General features: G+C 31.9%; 2 protein-coding genes across 2 annotated transcripts in view; both read right to left on the bottom strand.

The window, feature by feature from the left end:
* Positions 1–15,058, bottom strand: part of LOC145329249 (alpha-tocopherol transfer protein-like) — a 32,307-nt gene extending 17,249 nt beyond the window's left edge. Inside the window, exons 1-10 of the mRNA XM_080173298.1 lie at positions 15,008–15,058; positions 13,666–13,734; positions 10,281–10,328; positions 9,568–9,637; positions 6,933–6,992; positions 5,787–5,839; positions 3,035–3,105; positions 2,625–2,682; positions 2,070–2,125; positions 884–950 (exon numbers count right to left, since the gene is read on the bottom strand). Coding sequence (XP_080029424.1) covers positions 884–950; positions 2,070–2,125; positions 2,625–2,682; positions 3,035–3,105; positions 5,787–5,839; positions 6,933–6,992; positions 9,568–9,637; positions 10,281–10,328; positions 13,666–13,734; positions 15,008–15,025 — 570 coding nt within the window. The 5' untranslated portion in view covers positions 15,026–15,058. The remainder of the gene's footprint in view (positions 1–883; positions 951–2,069; positions 2,126–2,624; positions 2,683–3,034; positions 3,106–5,786; positions 5,840–6,932; positions 6,993–9,567; positions 9,638–10,280; positions 10,329–13,665; positions 13,735–15,007) is intronic.
* A 2,965-nt stretch (positions 15,059–18,023) lies between these two features.
* Positions 18,024–21,487, bottom strand: LOC145330403 (uncharacterized). The gene is made up of 3 exons (XM_080175040.1): positions 21,126–21,487; positions 20,000–20,847; positions 18,024–18,328 (listed from the first exon to the last, which is right to left on the bottom strand). The coding sequence occupies exons 1-3, from the start codon at positions 21,203–21,205 to the stop codon at positions 18,024–18,026; spliced, it is 1,233 nt and encodes a 410-aa protein (XP_080031166.1). The 5' UTR covers positions 21,206–21,487.
* Between the last annotated feature and the right edge of the window lie 1,088 nt (positions 21,488–22,575).

Raw genomic sequence — 22,575 nt, 5'->3', positions numbered from 1 at the left:
AAAATATCATTATTTTAAGTCTTTATTTAATTTATTTACTACTATTTACTTATTAATAGCGGCTTCGCCCCTAGAAGCCTCTAGTGGCACTTTAAATGTTTGGTGTTTTGTTGCGTTCAAGTTCCTACGATATGTTGCGTAAAAGTCTCTTTGTACGATACCTTGCAATGTTACGTAGGAGTCTCTATACTTAAAATAAAAATTTAGATTTATTATTATTTCTTTTTGGAGGGTAGTGGTACCCTCCCCCAAAATAGTTATAAACCTTCCCGGGACCTATAAGAATCTACCCTGTTAAGGAGAACCCGATTGGTTTAGCGCTTCAGCGGTTAGCGAGATCCTTCGGTACAAACACACAGACATCCTGTTACTTTAGTATAAGGATTTACTACTATTTACTTATTATAAAGACCTACTTATTTTAACTTTGTTTGCTGTGACTGCTAAAGACTTAAACAAAACATTTCACATAATAGACATCCAAGGTTGGGGGATAAAGGGGTGTTTATCATAGACGTCCAAGGGGGGGGTAAAGTGGGAGTTACCCCCCCCCCCCCCCATTTAAAATTTAACCCTACCCTGGGGGTGCCGTAGGCACTCCCAACCATTTAGGAGGGGGTATTTACACCCCCAAACAATTTTGGGGGGGTAAATACTAAATACCCCCCCCCCCAAAAAAAAAAATAAAAAATCTCTAACAAAAATTTTTTTTGTAATACAATGTAATGTAGACAATTTTCTGTGAATAATAAAGTAAATAATATGAAAAAAAATTTTTAGCCTGGGCCTTGAGGCCAACAAATCTAAATTAATCTTACAATTTTTAATTTTACTATGCGCAGAAAACTGTCTATAATATGATGTGATAAATAACTATTCTAACCTGTTTCCAACCAAAGTTCTGTGTATCAACAATCGCTGTGAGCCCAGATATTTGGGTTCTCTCCTCCCTAGTTCAAAATTTTTATTAAACAAAAATGAAAATTTCATATCTATAATACAAAGTAGAACGATGTCTGTCTGTCTGTTTGTTTGTTTGTTTGTCTGTCTGTTTGTTTGTTTGTAGCGAAGGATATCGCTAACCGCTGAACCGATCGGGTTCTCCTTTACAGGGTAGCTTCTCATAGGTCCCAGGAAGGTTTATAACTATTTTCTTGGGGGGTGGGACACCCCTAACCCCCAAAAAAATGAAAATACCCCCCCCCCCCAAAAAAAAGTCTTTTTAAAACTAAAATTAAAATAGTGGTTCGAATACCCAAACCCCACCAAACAAAAATCCCCCCCAAAAAAATTAAAAAAACAAATTTTCTTTAAAATCTAAAATACGAAAAATTAGTTTGATCAAACCTCTTTAGGCAAAACCCTAGAGGCTGGGGGCGAAGCCGCTAGTTGATAAATAAAATAACAGGATTTCTTTTTGTTTGTTTGAGTGTACCAAATGATCTCGCCAACTACTGATCCGATATGTTTCTTCTTTACAGTGTAGCTTCTCATAGGTCCTGGGAAGGTTTATAACTATTTTTGGGGAGGTTACCACTAACCTCCAAAGAGAAATCACCCCTACAAAAAGCCCCTTATCCCCTCTAATTTTTTTGCTTGCTAGCATTTGTGTAAATTAAGAAGGCTTCGTCTACAAGGAGAATAACTTTTTCTCGGCATTCTAATGCCTAAGGCTTTTAAGGTACACCATGAACATTTTGTATGGGTTCTAATGCCCAAAGAACAAATTAACAAACAATTAAAGTTTAGATCATTGTCTCATCCCTTTATCCCTAAAAAATCACATTCCTCTAAATCTGACTCGAATAAAATAATAGTTATTTATCGCATCGTATTATAAACAGCTTTCCGCGGATATAAAAATGTACAATTATATGATTGAAATAAGTTTTTAAGCCCCGAGATGCCGAAGGCACCGGCTAAAAAAAACTGGTTTTAATCTTATGATTGTATATTTTTTTATTAGTAGAAAACTGGTTATAATACGATGCTAGACATAATATTTTTGCATGGCTGAGAACCGGTTCTAATTCACTGGATTAATATTAATATTGAAGAAATAACCTTACCTAGCCACCATTTCACAGAGCATAACTCCAGCACAAAACAGGCTGGCAAATGGAACCTGCAAATTTAAATAACAATAAATTAAAAACAAAAAGTTTATAAAATGTATCAAAAAAAGTTTATTATATGCGGGGCTGTAAATTTTTTAAACGGATCTTGTTTTAAGTTTATACTTCGATGATATTCTTTTCAAAGCGATGCTTTTTTATGATTAGGGTCGATCCGTCTGTACGTCGGTATAACAGATAGATCTTATCTTTAATCTAGACATGTTATAATTGTCTTATCAATTTAAAACTTTGCATGGTGATTCCTGTATCAGTTTAGGCCCTATTTAGAAAGCGTAGCAACTCTATAATTATTTCAGTATATTCAATTTTACAACAATTTTAAAAACAATTAACGTGACGGTTGAATTTCATGAATTTTATTTTAATATTCGTAGAAAATTTGTGTAATATGATGCTATACATGATTATGTAGTAATGCTGACAACTGTTTCTAATCCAGCGGATATTTATAGGTTTCTAGGCCATACTGGAAAATAGAAATATGACCTTATCAGGATTCCATCGACCAGGACGAAACACATAAATCCTTCTCCCCTCTCCATCTCTGCAAAATAAATAGCATCTATATAGCAATAGATATATTATTACTTGGATGTTGCACCAGATTTTCATGTACTCTGAGAAAGTCACAGCTGGCCTAAATTAACGATAACCCCCATCAAACCCTTTTACCCCATCCCCTCCCCTTCTAATGGATGAACAAACTGACCAATAAATGAGGTCCATTTTAGCAAATTTTCCCCTGTCAATATATCCACGAGTGTGGAGGTACCCTCCCCCTAAAAAGTGTCAAACCAAATCTGGACCTATAAGAGTTTTTTTTTTTATGTACCGGTTAACGAGATCCAAAGCTACAAACATCCTGTTACTTTTATATTCTGCTAAGAGTCTAAAACCTGTGTGCCAACATGCCGTGAATCTTCTGTGTAAAAGTTGTTGCAATCAAATTCTCCATTTCTTTAAAACCCTGCAAAAAAAATTACAATTTATTTTTAATAGCGAAGCTACCCTATAATTAAGTGATAATTAACTTTTCCAGTATGGCTTTGAAACCTATTCATATGTGATGGATTGGAACCGGTACTGAGACATACTGAAAAATCATAAATCGTTTCGTATTTTAACTTTCAAAAATCATAAAATTTACACCAGTTTTGATAAACCTGAAATAAATTTTATTATCCGCGGAAAGCTGTCTTTATTACGATGCTATAAATAACTACTATTTGATCAAACAAGTAAATACAACTTCATCAAAGTAGATCTGTATCTTATGGATTTTGTTATCCTTGTTAAAGAGAAAGTTAATTCTTGAAAAGTTAAAATATGAAATAATATTCCTCGCTTATGCTTTCAGCATTATAGCAGGGACTTAAAGGGATAAGATAATGGCTGTTAAATTAGTGTGCATCCCCAAAGATGATAACAACTACTGGTTGACCGGTTTGATACTTAGTGAACCAATTCATCAAAATTCAAATAATAATACTTTATCATAAAACTTTGGGGACTAGTGTAATGAACCGCCCATTGTCCCCACCCTCTCTCCAGAGAGAGAGAGAGAGAGGTTAACATTGGCTGTTTATTTCACTGGTCCCCAAAGTTTTATAATATCGTTTTTGTCCGTTGGCTTAACAACATTGGGGACTGATTGGTTGCTTTGTTAAGTTGAGTGTCCAAACGTTTCAACAACTAATTCTAATCTACAAAAGGGTAATTATGTGTATTAACATTAAATATGTACACCAATTTATTTGCCATTGTCTTATCCCTTTACATACCTGACAATAATGGGATTTAATAAAAAATTCTATCTCAGTGACGGTTCGGAGCTGGATCATTTTAGTGGTGAGCCAGATTCGGGGTGAGCCGAATTTCAGCCAATCACAGCGCGGCATTTCATACAATGCTGTGCTCTCATTGGTGGAAAGTTGGCTCGCCCCGATCTGGCTCACCACTAAAATGATTTAAAGATCCAGCTCGGGACATACGAGTAAGTAAAGTTGCAGACCTATAACCGAAATTTATAGGATCTAATCAAATTTGATTCAAGGTTATAAACAAGGATGACAACATCCATAAAAGCGAAGCACTGAAACGGTAGGACATTTATATAGTGTCAGAACTGAATAATCAGAATATAAATGTATAAAAGTCGAAGCAAAATTGTAAGTAAATTTGTTGAAAAACTGCTTGATACAGGATAATGTTTATGGACATACTTACATTTTTAAGACTTGATTATAGAGTTGCTTCGCTTATAATATTATACTTTGTTCTCCCAGTAATTAATATTCCAAAAATCAGATCAATCGAATGGTAATGATTATAGAGTTGCTACGCTTTCTAAATCGTACTAACTACTAAAGGAATCATCATGCAAAGTTTGAAATCGATAGGACAATTCTAACATGCCTAAATTAACAAAAAAAAGCTATTTGTTACGTACGGACGGACGGACCGATCCTAATTATAGAAAAGCCTCGCTTTTAAAAATTATTAAATACTAAATCAAGATAACTCTTATCGTCAATTTAGACAGTTTAGAATTGTCCTGTCGATATCAATCTATTCGTGTAAAAGTTTGGTACTTTAGAAAGCGTTGCAACTCTATAATTGGTATCATGAAAGACCTTACATTTAAAACATGCTTTATTTTTAACTTTTAAATTCAATGCCTAAAAATGTAAGTATGCCGTAAACAATATCCTTTAATTAGGCAATTTTGCATAAATTTTACAATTTTGTTTAGACTTATAATTTAATATTCTGCTTATTAAGTGCTGACATTCTACATTGTCATGTTCGTTTGTCCTACCATCTTATTTTTTTAGCTACGCTTTTTGTGGATGTTGTCATTCTTTTTAAACATTGGATTTTGTAGTTACTTGCGCTAAACAGTAAACATGTTGAATTGGTTTTACAAATAACTCTACCAAAATATTTAGGCCGTATAAATGTTTTTTTTCAACAAATCCATTAAATGTCATTTTTTTAATGGTAATCTTTCTAGCTTAGGAAAATAATTTTTAATATATGGATTAATTTTTAATAAAAAAGTTAAGTACTCTCAAATAATATTAAATATGATAAAAAAAAACAGTATAATATATAAGTATATCATTATTTTATAGTAAAACAACAATTTTTACTTCAATTTTATTTATCTTTAATTTAAAGTTTCATACTTTCGCAATCTTCAGAAAGATACTGATTTTTATACATAATCATAAATACGGGTAATTTTTATGGACATACTTACATTTTTTGGACTTGATTATAGAGATGTTTCGCTTATAATAATGTACTTTGTTGCCCTATGAATCAGTTTACCAAAAAAAAGACTAATCGGATAATTGTATCACATTAAAATTTGTTGTTAAAAAAGTTAAAAATCAACATGTTTAAAACGGACGTACGGACATTCTGCTAAGGATCATGAGTTGCTACGCTTTCTAAATCGTACCTAACTACTACAGGAATCACAAAGCAAAGTTTGAAATCGATAGGGCAATTCTAACATACATAAATTAACGAAAAAAGCTATCCGTTACGGATACGTACGTACGGACGGACCGACCCTAATTATAGAAAAGTTTCATTTTTAAAAAGAAAGAAAGATGAATATATTTAAATATTTCTTCTAACCTGAAATAATCTGGAGTTGTCTTTTCTCATTGTGAAGTAGGCTCTTATAATCTCTAAATTTAATATATGTACATTAGAGTGTTTCAACATAAAAGTGTTTCTAAATTAGAGTGTTTCAATATTGTAGTGTTTCAAAATTAGAGAGTTTCAACATTGTAGTGTTTCAATATTAGAGTGTTTCAACATTAGAGTGTTTCGACATTAGAATGTTTCAACATTAGAGTGTTTCAACATTAGAGTGTTTCAACATTAGAGTGTTTTAACATTAGAGTGTTTCAAAATAGGTGTTGTTCAACACTTGATTTTTTCAACATTAGAGTGTTTCATCATTAGAGTGTTTCACGTTAGAGGGTTTCAACATTAGAGTGTTTCGATATTAGAATGTTTCAACATTAGAGTGTTTCAACATTTGAGTGGTTTAACATTAGAGTGTTTCAAAATAGGTGTGTTTCAACATTTGAGTGTTTCAACATTTAGAATGTTTCAAAATGGGTGTGTTTCAACATTAGAGTGTTTCAAAACTAGAGTGTTTCAACATTAGAGTGTTTCAAATCATTAACTTTTTGAAATTTCAAACTTTGTTGATTGCTTGTCCTACAAAAATTTACTTTGACCTTAAAATCGAATTCATAAGATTTTTGGGGAATAGTACCTTTCGTGGCAAGGGGAGTTTCGTCGTATTTTCACAATGGCTTTGATAGATTATTTTAGGTTATATAATGTTAGGTGATTGCCCCGCAGGGTTAGAGCTAGAAATAGGAGAAAAGCTACTGTGAAAATAAGAAGAAATGCCCTTTAAGTGGTGTTGCCACGAAAGGGACTACATCCGATTTTTGTTATTATTTAGATAAAATATACTTTGTTAAAAGGGACTTTAATAGAGATCTCCAGAGGCACTTAAGGGGGGATAGGGTCGACCACCAATTTGAATTTTTTTTGGAGGGGGGGGGTGGGGGTGGTGGTATTTCAAGTGGCGATATCTCTTGGGAGATGCTTTAACCTCCCCCAAAATAGTTATCGACCTTCCCAGTATCATATAAGGAGAACAATTTCGGTTAAGTGGTTTGCAACAACCTTTAGTACAGACAGACAGACTCACAGACATTATATTACTTTTATACATTGATAATTCTAAAAAAACTTTACCTAGAGCTGTATCAGGATTCCATTTGCCACCCCGCAGAAACATTCTGTAGAATCCATCCTCTAGAAAAAAAAACATTTTGTAGAATCCATCCTCTAGAAAATAAACATTTTGTAGAAACCATCCTCTAGAAATTTTTTTTTTGTAGAAACCATCCTCTAGAAAAAAACATTTTGTAGAAACCATCCTCTAGAAAATTAACATTTTTTAGAAACCATCCTCTAGAAAATAAACAATTTGTAGAAACCATCCTCTAGAAATTTTTTTTTTGTAGAAACCATCTAGAAATTTTTTTGTAGAAACCATCCTCTAGAAAATTTTTTTTTGTAGAAACCATCCTCTAGAAAAATTTTTTTTTGTAGAAACCATCCTCTAGAAAATTTTTTTTTGTAGAAACCATCCTCTAGAAAAAAACATTTTGTAGAATCCATCCTCTAGAAAATAAACATTTTGTAGAAACCATCCTCTAGAGGTTTCCTTGCAATTTACAACAGACCTATATTATAGATAGACAACTACCACCCTTCCTTTTTTCAATGACCTTTTTCGTCTGCTTTAAAATTATTTTCTGCTACTTGGCTGTGTTAATATAAGCGACACAATTGGTTGATTTTCAATGACCCAATAGAAAGGTTGCACAAGATTATTGCGATGATGAGATACAGTTATTTTACCCTTTCTCCCTCTAGTGTTTTACTCTAATCAATTTACAACTGAGAGTTGCTTCGGCTTTGGGTGGGCTCTGTCAGATATTTTTATATTTTTTTCTGTCTCATTCTATAAAAAAAAATACATTTTTAGTGTAGAAATTACCACGGCTCAGGAGCCGCGCGTCAGCCGCCTTTTAAAATTTTAAAAATAAGCTACACGTCAAAACTTGACCCAAATATGTCAATCCCTCTTTTCAAAGCATCCAAACGGGTTAAAATTTGTGACTTAGTCGCGGCTGCCGAGCCCTGGTAATTACACCCAACTGGGAAATGGAATCATTTAAATATCACAATCCTCGCAGCCACATATGATCCCAGCAAACCTTGCTGGGTCATCCAGGTATACAATGACCAAAATTTAATGTCAAGCTTTTAAAAATCTGGCACTCTACAAGAGTTATTGTTCATTTCTTCTTCCTTCTGAGTTTAGAGCTTTGCTTTTATGGATGTTGTCATCCTTGTTTTGTTGATAAATTTCCACCGAAATTTTAATTGATCAGGTGTCGAATTTTAGCATTTTAATTTTGTTTACTTTAAGCATTTTTTATTGTTTTACAGTGATAAGGTAACTGTGCTTTACATACTATTTAGTAATTAGGTAATTAAGTTAAGATTTTTATATTTTTGTCATAAAATGCACTTTTATGTTGTGTAAATAATTTTATAGCAATAATTTTGGGAAGTGTTACCCTCCCCAAAATAGTTATAAACCTAGAAGAAGCTACCCTGTCAAGAAGAACCCCATCGGTTCTGCGGTTACCGAGATCCTTTGGTACAAACAAACATCCTTTTACTTTATTATAAGGATTTTATAGTTTAAGAAAGTTCATAGATGGACCAAAAATTCACAGGATATAGTTATTTATCGCATCGTATTATAGAGAGCTTTCCGCGGATATCAAATGAAAAATTGTAAGGTTAAACAAGGGGCTGAAGGCTAGGGCTAACAAGACAAACTTGTATTAATTCAATATATAGAGAATCGGTTCTAATCAAACGGATATCAATCGGTTTTAAAGCCATTCTGGAATAGTTATTTATCCCATCGTATCATAAACAGCTTTCCACAGATATAAAAAAAACTGTTTTTAATCTTGTGATTGTACATTTTTAAATTCGTAAAAAATGGATATAATACGATGCTATACATAATTTTAAGTTTGGCTAAGAACCGGTTCTAATCTCAACGGAAATTAATTGGTTTAAAAGCCATACTGGAAACAGAATTTTATATTGCATGGTTTGAACAAGCGATAAAGACCATGCATAATTTTACAGATCATTTATAAAAATGCTACGATAATTAAGGTTGTTATATAATTAATATATCTAGAGTAAAACACTAGAGGAAGAAAGGGTTAAATAACTGTCTCTCCCCGTCGCAACCACCTTGTGCAACCTTTCTATTGGGTCATTGAAAATCAACTAATGGTGTCTCTTATATTAATACAGCCAAGTAGCAGAAAATAATTTTAGATACAGACGAAGAAGGTATTTGAAAAAGGAAGGGAGGTAGTTGTCTGTATATACATCTATACTATAGATTTGTTGTTCAATAAGGAAAATATGTTTAAGCTAAGTTTTTAAAACAAATGATTCGATCTTTAATCATTGATTATGTACTAACTTATGTATATTGTAATTCTTATTTAAATTGATATGGAAAGAGTGTCCTTGTTCAGTATTTTAAGTCGGACTTACCATAGTTATAGAGCAGAGGTGAATTCTTAAAAAAACGTTTTGGCTCAGTGCCTCACTAAAATCAGCGAGGCTCGCTAAAAACTTTTGTGAAAAATCCTCCAAAATCGCATAAAAAATCTACAAAAATTGAATAAAAACTTTTAGTGAGCCTCACTGATTTTAGTGAGGCTATGAGCCAAAAAGTTTTTTTTTAAGAATCCACCTCTGCTTTCCAATTTTGACCTACCTTCGGGTACAACAAGGCCTTCCTCTTTTTTAACCAATTTCTTGAGGATTGCTATTTGTTCTTCAACCTTTTTTTGTAAAATTAAATTTAAGGATGAAATTTTGTATGGAGGGAAAAGATAATGTAATTCCGACAAACAATGCTAAGTGGAAATTTTACCTCAACTCCCTTTCCTGTTTTCTCCCCTTCTTACCCACTTCCCTTTCAGTTAATAAAAAAACAAGTTTTACTCCAACTTTACTCCAACAAAATATTTAATTTTCGGCAATTTCAAATGGAATTAATTGGCTGAATAATTGTTAATTGTTAATTTTTAGTTAACTCAAGTTAACAATCATTTTAAGTAGTCTTCCAACCCATTCCTATGAAATATGTTCAAAAATTCAAAAATTCTTTTGGGTTAAGTAGTTAAATTGGCGTACACAGAGATTTACCAGAGGGGTGTGGAACTGTTAGGAGATGAGACAAAGCCCAAATTGTGTCAAAAATGATCCATGTGGCGTCATAAAAATGAGGGAGATAAATGGAGGAGAAGTGGGAAAGGAAACCCTTAAAAAAGAGATGGATAATCCCTCATTTTTATGATGGATCATTTTTGACACAATTTGGGCTTTGTCGGAGATGAACATTTAATTTATCAACTTTGAGGGGGGCGTTTACATTCCTTAACACCCTCTTTACAACTGATTTAATTTGTTGAATTTAATTTCCTTGTCCGGATCTTCATTCACTATCTTCATGGCTCTCTCCTTGTATACATCCTAGATAGATAGATAGATAGATAGATAGATAGATAGATAGATAGATAGATAGATAGATAGATAGATAGATAGATAGATAGATAAATAGATAGATAGATAGATAGATAGATAGATAGATAGATAGATAGATAGATAGATAGATAGATAGATAGATAGATAGATAGATAGATAGATAGATAGATAGATAGATAGATAGATAGATAGATAGATAGATAAATAGATAGATAGATAGATAGATAGATAGATAGATAGATAGATAGATAGATAGATAGATAGATAGATAGGTATAGATAGATAGGTGGGTAAACAATAACATTCACTATCTTGAGGGACAGATAGATAGATAGACAGTTAGTTAGATAGATAGACATATAGGTAGGTAGTTAGATTGGTAAACAGACAGATTATATAGATAGATAGGTAAAGAGAAATATGGAAATATATGTATATGGAAATGGATAGATAGATAAAGAGGTTTATATAATTATCAAGCGATAGAAAGATAATTAATGAGCTTCATAGGTCAATACAGAAATAGATAAAGAGATTGATAGCAAGACGGATGAAAAGATGAATAGAAAACACATTAATAGATAGACTTTATAGAAAGGTAAGTGAATAGATAGATAGGTAGATAAAGAGATAAAAAAGATAAATAGATAGATAGAGAATAAAGAGAATTAGTTTGATTGATTTGAGAGTAGTTTCAGTCACTTTTAGATTAATCTGTCATACCAACTTTTCCTCAACACAGGTTTTAAACAATATTTTCCAGGTTTTTTTTTACCTTTTATGCGCTGTGCCATGGTCTTTTTAGGTTGAGAGGGACAAAGTGACTTAAAAACAGCCATGTGACGTCATAAAAATGAGGGAAATGAGAGGAGAAGTAGGAAAGAAAACCCCTAAAAAAGAGATGGATAATCACACATTTTTATGACGTCACATGTCTGATTTTTTGAAATCTGTTGCCAGGGGTAAATTTTATTAACCCCCGGGGTAAAATTTTTGGGGGGGGTAATTCAAAATTTTTTTTTTTGTAAGAGATTTTTTATTTTGGGGGGGGTATTTACCCCCTCAAAATTGTTTGGGGGGGGGGTAAATATCCCCTCAAAATTGTTTGGGGGGGGGGGGGGTAAATACCCCCTCCAAAATATTTGGGGGTGCCTAAAGCACCCCCAAAGAAGCGGTTAATTTTAATTTGGGGGGGGGGGTGATCACCCCATTACCCCCCCCCTCTTGGACGTCTATGATTGAAGGTACGAACTTTTGGTAACTATAATAGAGTTGCTATTCTTTTTAAATAGTTCAGTACTGGAATAATTAAGTTAAGTTTGAAATTTATAGGAAGGACGAACGGGCTTAACTAAATTATAGAAAAGCTTTTCTTTTAAAAATATATCTGTTCCTTAGAAAATGAAATACCCAAAAACATATATTTAAAAACTGAGGGATAAAAAGAAAAAGTGACAGAAGAATTAGGAAAGTGTAGAATCCATTCTTTTATTCATACAAACAACAGACAAAATAATCTTGAGTAATCAAGCTTATTTTAATCATAGAAAAAAATAGTTTAGAATAATCAAGTTCCGTACAAACAATAGACATAATACAAAGGAGTTGTCAAGATAATTTTATATCTAACTTTTAAAAACTAAAATAAAATTTCTATTTTTTTTTGATAGTATTATTTAAATGCCTTAAGCTATCATACAAAACAAAAGAATTGAGAAAATTATATTTCATTTAGAAATAAAAAAGTTTGACAAAAGCTCTAAAATAACTCTTATATTATCGGAGACCAATTAAAGATCCTATTGACTTTGGAGTAACCATTGATTCACTGGGTCTACTAGAATACACTGGCGTCTACAGGATATTTGAATGTGATGAATACTTTTGACAGTCAGGCAAAGCAGTAAGAATAAGATAATATAGAAAAGCTGTTTATAGTGCATATAAAAAAATTACGTCCTACAATACAAAAGACCATACACAGACTAAATAACCAATGCCAGGCCAGTATTAATTTTAATTGACCAGCAGATAGGCCAGTATGACGTCTATAAAAGGCTTCGAATCAAGGATATCGAAGGGGGGTTGGGGTGAGAACCCAGCAAAAGTGTCGGACTGATTATGACGTAAAAAAAGTAATTAGCCAATGAGAGGCCACAATAAATTTTACCATTGGTCAATAATGGCCTCTCATTGGCTAATTTTTTTTCTTGCGTCATAATCAGTCAGACACTATTACTGGGTTCTTGTGGTGATAACTCTGATCCAAAAATATACCAATTGCACATTGTAACCCCAAAAGCTTAGGTGGGTATTATCCCCTATCCCCAAAAACCTTAGAAACTCCAAAACTAGAATTCTCCCTACCACCCCTCCCCCAACAAAAAAATAAAGAGATTTTGGCTTTTCTATGCAAAAATATTAGTTTTAGTGTATATTACAGTACATTTTCTGTACAGATTTTATCATATATAAATTATATTTTCAGCATGCTAACCTAATTAAGAATATGCTGTAAATTAATTTATATACTGCAATGTATTAGATGTTCATTCTAATTTTCTTAGTACAGATTTAAATAATCTTTTTTTAAGCAATGCTACTGTGTTCGTCCTTTTTAACATTATAAGCGGCTGTGCCCCTAGTATTTAGGGGTTCTAAATTCGAAAAGATATTGAAGGGCAGAAAAATAGACTAAAAACAAATCTAAAATTTTTTTTTATAGAAAATAAAATAGCCTAAAACCATATAAGGACCTATAAGAAACTTTACTGTAAGTGAGAACCACATCGGTTCAGCAGTTAGCGAGATCCTTCGCTACAGACAAATAAATCTAACTACTTTATACAATAGGATAAAGGTAAAGAGAAAGTTGCATGAAGTGCATTTAACGAGTTTTTAAATTGTTAAACTTGGAGTAGTGGACCTTAATAGTTATTTATCGCATCGTATTATAAACGGCTTTCCGCGGATATAAAATGTACAATTATAAGATTAAAACCAGTTTTTTAGCCCCGAGATGCCGAAGGCATGGGCGAAAAAAAGTGGTTTTAATCTTATGATTGTACATTTTTATATTCGTAGAAAGCTGGATATAATACGATGCTAGACATAGTTTTTTCGTATTGATGAGAACCGGTTCCTATCCACCGGATTCGAATGAATACGAGAATAGTGATTTATCGCATCGTATTATAGATAGCTTTCCGCGGACATTAAAATTAAAATGTGCTCGAGTTAATTGTATGCATTTTATTTCATATTCGTGGAAAATTGTCTGTAATGCTATGCATGATTTTTCAGTATGGATAAATTAGGGCTTTACCTCTATTTGTTCTGTCTCTTCTGAAATGAGGGTATAACTCATTTTTAAATCTGATAACCTGTCACAAGTCTAAACAAGGATGAAAACATTCATAAAATAAATTTAATATTGCCTAAAGGGATGGAGAATATACGTGGATATTATGACATAGGAAAATTGTCATTCATTTAGCTTGCTAACATGTATTGGTAAGTTCGTTCATCCAGTAGGAGGGTATGGGATGGAGTAAAGGGGGTGGATGAGGGGGATTATTATTTTAGCTAGCTAAATGCTTAACTTTATTAGAGTACATGATAATAAGTTTCAAGTAATAATAAATCCATCATTGCATAATGTGTTTTTAGATGCGTAGAAGATCTATTAGAATCCTCTTTCCTCACTGACTTACTGACTCCCTCCCGCCTTCCAACGGAAAATTTAGAGAATAAATTTTGTAATTTTATTAGTTAAAGAAATAAAACATTTTTAGAATTTCTTAATTTTTTATATATATTTTGCCTTTAACTTTTTAACTCTGATATCCTTATAAAAAAAGTAACAGAATCCGTGTCTGTCTGTGCCAAAAGATCTCGCTAACCGCTGAACCTATACGATTCTAAATTTCAGTGTAGCTTTTCATAGGTCCTTGGAAGGGTTATGGCTATTTTGGGGGAGAGTATTGCCCACCCTATAATAAACAATGTTAAAAAATGGGAGGGGGTGGGGTTAGGTGGCAATTTCAACCCCCACCACTTAAAGTGCCCCTAGACGTCGTTATTAAATAGTTTGTTTTTTAATTGCTCAGCTAATTATAAAATAGTTTATTGAAAAATTTATTCATCTTTTTTATTCATTGTCACATTTAAAAAAAACATCCGATCAAAAAAAATAAGATAATTATATGATGTAATTAGACTGTCGATTTTTGGTCTGCCACGACCACGTTTAATTAAAGCCATATATTCGACTCTAAAATAGTTTTGAAAGGTAATTATTTCACGGTTAAAATCTCTTTGAAATTTTTTTAAAAATCCTTATAAGAAAGTAACATGATGTGTGTTTGTCTGTACCGAAGGATCTCCCTAACCGCAGAACCGATCGGGTTCTCCTTAACAGGGTAGCTTCTCATAGTTCACAGGAAGGTTTATAACTATTTAGGGGAAAGGGTACCACCACCCTCCCAGGAGAAATCACAAAAAATCGAATATTTTTACGTTAAGACTTGAACATAGAAATGTAACGCAGAGACTTTAATGCAATATAGAAATTTTACGTATTATTTTTAAAAAAAAACATTTAAAGTGCCACTCTAGGCCTCTAGGGGCGTAGCCGATAGTATTAACATAAAATAGTATTTACTCACTAAGTTAAGTGAACCCATGATTTAACAGAAGAAAGATTACTGAAGCTTTCTTTTTTTAGCTTAGGCAATGGTTTGTGTGTGTGTATGTGTGAGGGTGTGTGTGTGTGTGTGTGTGTGTGTATGTGTATGGGTGTAAGTGTGTGTGTGTGGATGTGTTTAGAAAGCGCGCTTTGATGGCCCGGAGTTAACCCTCCAAATTCCTGTTTTTTACAAAGTTAAGAAAAAATGGTAATTTACAGATTTAAGATTTCTACCAACTTTTAGCTTTCATTAGCACGGCTAAATATTTTTCTGATTTTCCTCTAGGGGTACTTGTTAATTGTTAGCAATATCAAAAACATTAGCTTTTCATTGCTGCGCTACCAATTTACATATGGTTCACTGATTGATTCCAGCTAACAACAAAACATTTGCGAATCAATTTATACGCAGCAGGGGCTGCTATTCAGCCAATTAATTCCATTTGAAATTGCCAAAAATTAACTACTTTGTTGGAGTGAAGTTGGAGTAAAACTTGTTTTTTTTATGTAACTGAAATTAAAGTGGGTGGTAAGAAGGGGAGAAAAAAGGGAAGGGGGTTGAGGGGAAATTTTCACTTAGAATTGTTTGTTAGAATCACGTTCCCTTTTCCCTGATTTATTTTTACATTTTTTAGAATTCAGTTGAAAAATTATGTAACTAAGCACTAGCAAAAGAACAAAAGATTTTTTTATGTGTTAGAGAATCCACAATAAATTAGACATCTATCTTATTTAGCGTCCGAGTGATTTTTTTCCATTCTAGCTATGTAGCGTTGCTGACTTACTATGACAGCTGAACGGAATAACAAGCTCTAGTAAGAAAGTAACTTAGTACCCAAACATTTATTCTTAAACATAAAATTGAAACTCTAAACCGATAGGACAAACTAACATTGACACTTGTAGAGTGTCAGAACTTAATAATCAGAATATAAATTTATGAAAAATCGAAACACCATTTCTATTAAATTTAATGAAAACTGCTTAAACACAGGATACTGTTTAAGGACATATTTACAATCTTCGGACTTGATTATAGAGATGATTCGCTTATAACATTGTACTTTGTTGTCATAGGAATCAGTATTCCTTAAATCAGATAAATCGGATAATCACATAAAAATTTGTTGTTAAAAAGTTATAAATCAGCATGTTTAAAATGGACATACGGACATACGCTGTCTAAATCGTACTTAACTACTACAGGAATCACCAGGCAAAGTTTTAAAAAGATAGAGCAATTCTAATGTGCCTAAATTAACGAAAAAAGCTATTCGTTCCAACCGGACGTACGGACGAACGTAAGTACGGACCGACCCTAATTATAGAAAAGCTTCGCTTTTAAAAAGGAGGAATTATCTGTAAATTTAAAATTTCAACTATACTATTACTGTACTATATTACTATCACAAATTAGATAAAAAGCCTTATTAGATAGAAAAATTATTTGTTACTGACCAAAGTCAATAGGTAAATATCATTAAACTTATCATAACTTAAGCTAATTTTTCTTAGCTTTAAGTTTCTACAAAAATACTTAACAATTTTAGCACATTTCTATTTTTTTTGCGGATTATTTTAAACAATGTGAACTGCATCTATTTATATTGAAACTAATGTTTCTTTAATGATTTAACATTTAAAGCAACATGTGTTGAAATTCACATTGGGAGGGGGTGTAAAACCTAATGACTTTGAACCATGGGTCCCGGGACAAGGTAATGATATTCTGACAAACAATTCTAGAGGAAAATTCCCCGACAACCCCCTTCCCCTTTTCCTTCCTTTCTTTCCCACCCCTCTTCAGTTACATTAAAAAACAAAATATACTTCAACATACTTTATAAGGTTTTGTGATTTTTTGTAGAATTGATTGTTACAATAGCTACCCCTGAATGGGTTGAAACTCCATTGTGATGGAATAATCTCCACAATGTTTGGGGACTATGGCAAAATGTCTTTATATGGGGGAGCGCAACATAAGATCTTTCCAAAAAAATTACGGGGGGTGATATCACCCCTTTACCTCCGACCTTGGACTTCCTTAATATGTACAATGTCTATATGTCCCTCAGGTTTAGTATAAAATCCAAAAATACATCTAGAATTGGTGTTTAAGAAGGTTTTAAAAAAGGAGAATTCATTTTATTTTAGAAAAAAGGTTGATATATGATTTATTGTAACATTGTAAAAACTTCCTTCCTTGCGTTGTTATCTTTGTATTATGGAAAGTGTTCATGCAGTAAATAACAAATAAATCTTTTCTAATGAGCAAAATAGCATAAAGTTACTCAGTTTATTTGATAACCATATATAATAATGAAAAATATTAATGGATATAGAATATACGTGGATATCATGACAGGGGAAAAATTGTCTTCAATTTAGGTTGCTAACATAGGTGTCCCATAGTGTAGTGGTTAGCGCACTACGCTGTGGTTGGGAGAAACCGAGTTCAAGGCCCCACATAGACTTTGCACTTGGTTGACAAATGCTGTCGCAATTTGTCAGATTATGATCACGCAACCTTCCCTAAGATGCCCTAGGGTTGTAAGGGGGGAGATTTGTAGGAAGTTAGGATTTTACAAAAACAAGCAGCTCTAACCATGCTTTCCCTCATCCATGCTCCTTCAGAGAATTATGGCTACAACAACAACAACAACAACATGAAAATCGTTCATACAGCAGGAGGAGAGTGGATTGGGTAAAGGGGGTAAAGGGAAGGAATAGTTATTTTAGCCCGCTGCAAGTTTCACTTTGTGAGAGAGCATTAAAATCTGGTGTAAGATCCAATGAATAATTAATTGAATTTTATCCAAAACTAAAAAACTGCTACTCAAAATTTTTTGTTGTATTACAAAAACACTATTTTTAAGATATTTGTATAATTGTTACGCTAATTATTGATTAAGAATAATATTTATATTTAAAAGTACAATACTTTTTTATTGTTTTTAATAAAAACACACAATTGTATTTTAATTTATTTTCCTCAATTAATAGATAATGGTTACAGGTGAAGGTCCCATGCTTTGATTATTTCTTCTTGAATAATCAGATAAAAACTCTCTTAATTCTTTTATCACAGATGAATTTGTTTGACCTAACTGTTTGTTACTTTGTGTGTTTGTGTGAGCTTGAATTACAGACGGAGCGGAATTTGAATGCTGTGAATTACCCACATAATGCGATATTTGTTGACCCACTTCCTCCCTAGCTAAGTTCAATAATTGATTTAAAGAAGAGTTTGATTCTTGATCATTGATTAAACCATATCCTGGTGGTTGACTTGATGAGAATCCTATAAACATAAGACAATTATGGTTCAAAATAATATGAACTAAATTAAACATGTCTTATATATCGAAGAAAAATTTTAAAATAATGATTTAATAAATAATTATATTTTCTATAATCAAAATAAAGGAATCATTATGTAAAAAGAAAACTTTTTCTTCAAAATAGGTAATACATCAGTTATAAATATCCAAGAACAAAGGATTAAAACTTAAAATATTAAATTCATTCATAATTCAAGAACAAAGAATTATGATATAAACTGAATTTTTTTTAAAAAAATCTTTAATTCAAAATTTTATATAATCCAAGAGCAAAGGATTATAAAAATAAAAACCTATAAAATAAAATAGGTACAATATGTAAAATTAAAAATATATATATAATCCAAGAACAAAGGATTATAAAAATAAAAACCTATAATATAAAATAGGTATAATATGAAAAATTTAAAAAATAATATATCCAAAAGTAAAGAATCTATAATATAAAATGAATATGCAAAAGTTAAGAACAAAAACTATACTATATGGTTCAAGAACAAAGAACCAAATAGGCATATTCATTTAATAGAAATTTCATATATTCCAGTCAAATCAAATAAACAAAAAAACGCGCACCTGTAATACTTTATGAAATTTAGAAATAATTTGTTTCTGTGCAACACCATGCAATCTCTGATATCTTTTGACTGTATCCGATTTCCATCTACCCCCTAACATAGCATCTTGTAATGAGAAAATTTCAGGTTGTGTGGCCATATGGCTCGGTAATCCAGCTCTGAAACTGTGTGTAGAGAATAATACATCAGGAAAAAATGGTTTCAGAAAAGTTTTCAACAAAGAATTCATGTAAGTTGTGGTTAACATCTTTCCATCGCTCAACAAAAATACAGCATCACCTAATTGTAATTCTTTTCTGGATTTTATCATTTTTATCAAGTAATCCAAATTAACTACTGGACACATAGCAACATCACCAGGATATCTGAAAATATCAACAACTACTCCTTCTGGTGCTTCAGAAGTTTTGGGTATAACAAGATCCACCAACAACTGATCATTTGACAATCTCTTGATCTTTGACCACGTAATCACTCTAAAAGGATCAACACAACCTCCAGATTTTGCGAGCATTTCTCCTCCTCTAAATGCTCCAAAAAAGCAAAATAAACATAGAGTCCAAATTACTTGTTTGTTGAAATCATCCAAAAAATCACACTTCCAAATACATATACCAAGAATTCTCAAAACAGTCCATGTCATAACACATCTGTATTGTTTGTCGGACACCAGATTTCTCAGGATAGATTCATTTTTTATACCCTGCATAACATCAGCAAGTCTTGCACAGTCAAAAGATTTATCAGATACCATATTTAAATGGTGTAACTTCTTTAAAGCAGATAAGTAAGATTGAATTGTACTGTATTGCAAACCTTTACTTTCATCCAAATAACAAACATAATCTAGCAATACATTAGATTCGACTGGAATATATGATTTTCTTCTTTTCAAAATACAAAAATTTGTAAAAGTTTTCCAAGCCGTCAAATAACTATCCCAAGTACTTTTCGCTTTAGACAGACATATTTTTTTCATTTGACTACTAGGTACCTCTGCAATATAATTCCAAATTTTCTTTTCAGTACCAAATTTTGACAATGTGTATGTACCTGAAGCATGTTGTGTAGCTGCATAAGAATGATCAATAGTTTGTTTTCGTTTGCATTTGAATCTTTGGACATTTCCCGAGTGAGCACTAGGAGATCTAACATACTTCTTGGCATCTTGAAATGATAAATCTTGAAAACCTCTTATCCCAGCCAAGATTGAAGGAAAATATTCCAACACACAAACAGCATAATCCTCAGATCCCATTTCATGATCGACAAAAATAGTAGGAGCAAGTGGGAAATGACCCAATCTGTCTCTCATTGACTTGGGAAAAATGGAGGTAAAAATTTGAACACATCCTCCATTAATGGTAGCCACATCACCACTATTCAATCTTGAATGATTCTTTAAAAATGTAGCACTTGCTGGCAACCATCTTATGTTAAGATCAAGTTCATCACTGTTTGCCGGACATCCAACCTCTAGTCTAAAACAACAATCACGAGCTCTGTCTGATAGAACTAGAACTCTCTTAACTCGATTAACCAAGTTTACATAGGCCTCGTTATCAGCAACTAGCTTTTCAATCGAAATATGGCCAGCCTCCAGTTCCTCTTGGAGAGAATACCATTCAGTATGCCAGCGATTATTCATGAACTTCAAATCACTTGCGGCAGTAGGAAAAGAAAATTTTAAATCTGGAAATGGATTTTCTCCCATGGCACATTCCAAGTTCAGAGGAAGTTTTAAGTCTGTGTTAGATTTCATCGCAACTCTAAACTCTCCACTCAATGTATTGTTATCAGATACACAACATACAGCTAATATCGCATTGATCCCATCATTTACATAAGCTTCAGTGACGGTTGGAAAGAAAGAGCCATATTTATCCGCTGAATGAATTAACCTAAACACATACTTTTTATTAGATATATGTGAAAAATAATAATAAGCATTCACATTAACTACTAATCTGCTTAAGAAAATAAAAACAGTAAAATTAATAATAAGATATCAAAATCTGCTTATACTAAAAAAAACAGAGTAATATAATCCTTGACATAATAAAAATCAAGTTCTTATATGAGAGTGAGACAATATAAAAATCTCGTAACATAAAATAATAATGTAATTTTGTATTTCCTGAGATAAAATGTACTTTATTTATGATAAAATTTTACTTACTTATTAGGATCCGTTTTCTTCTTATCTTTTGTCTGATTGCCAGGTAGGCCTAAAGGAGGCTGTGGCAGCGGCGGTGTCATTTTTTGCTTTTTATCACCAAGCTAGATTTCAATTTTAATTCTGAAAAAGTATATAAAAATTATATAAAAGATAGAAGATAGAATAAAACACAAAAATAATAAAACATAAATAAATATAAAATAACTTATTTCATAAACAGCTAAGAGAAAATTTCCATTCGGTTTCAATTGATCTTGAAACGGTCAACTAAAATCAAAATTTTCCGCGCATTTTCATGCGCTCTAGATCTAGATATTTCTGAAAAATATATATGGGCTTATTTAAGGATGTACATGTACAAGGGGATGTGCATTATGTAAAGTGATTCAACCCACCCCCATAAAAATTTTGTGTGTCCCCCCCCCCCTGAAACATTTAAACAGACAAATTTTGGACATTTCCAAATGAGATCTTGTGCATATGCAACCCCCAAATTAAAGAAAAGGTTCTAGGACAAACACAGGAGTCCCAAACGTCGAAGTGGAAACTTACACTAACCTAACCTATTTTAAACTATCTTATAGGTTTTTAATTGTCTAACACCTATAACTTAACCTAACCTGTATATAAATACTAAATTAAATTAATGTTTTAACACTCCTGCGTTTGTCCACTCCGACGTTTGGGACTCCTGCGTTTGTCCTGGAACCTAAAAAAGATTGTACGTCTTTTTTTCCATATTTCCATATAATTAAATTTCTTATTTTAAAGATTATAAAAATAACAAATATATATCATAAGTTACAAATTAAATTAAATAACTAAAGTATTTCCTATAAATTTTATTTGAAAGATATTTAGATCAAAATACAAATTTATAAATACAGTATCTTAATTTTTAGGATTATATTGAATTAATATATTTTCAGAGCAATGTTTAATTAAATTTTAAGTCCAGATATTGAATTTGTTTTTAGTGATTTTATTTAAATTGAATATTATTGTTTTAGGACGAAATTTATTGGATTAAAAATCAAATCATGTTGTTTAAAATTGCTTCTTGTACAATATTCTAAATAAGATTATTAAGCTACATGTATTCTATAATAATACTGTGATTTGTGAAAAATTAAATTTTGAAAATATGAAGAAAAAAACATTGATTCCTTATAAATATTTTTTAATTTTTAAAAGTTAAAAACATACAATTTGAAAAAAAGATTCTATTAAGAGTTTAAATGTTAGGTTTTACTAAGGCAAAAAAGCATCATAAGATTTGAACAAAATTTGTCAAATCAATTTTCATCAACTTTTATATCTTTGTCTAGATAAACCTAATGGAATAAGATGACAATAATATATTATAAAACTTACATTAAGAAGATAACATAAAATTGAGCATACCTATCTACTACATTATATATCACCAACAAGTAATATTCAATTATTA

Source organism: Acartia tonsa, chromosome 10 (assembly GCF_053477335.1).
Source record: "Acartia tonsa isolate MP-2025a chromosome 10, ASM5347733v1, whole genome shotgun sequence".
In the NCBI taxonomy this organism is placed as follows: domain Eukaryota; kingdom Metazoa; phylum Arthropoda; class Copepoda; order Calanoida; family Acartiidae; genus Acartia; species Acartia tonsa.
Note: the sequence above shows the minus strand (reverse complement) of the source record. Positions and strands in the feature narration are given on the sequence as shown.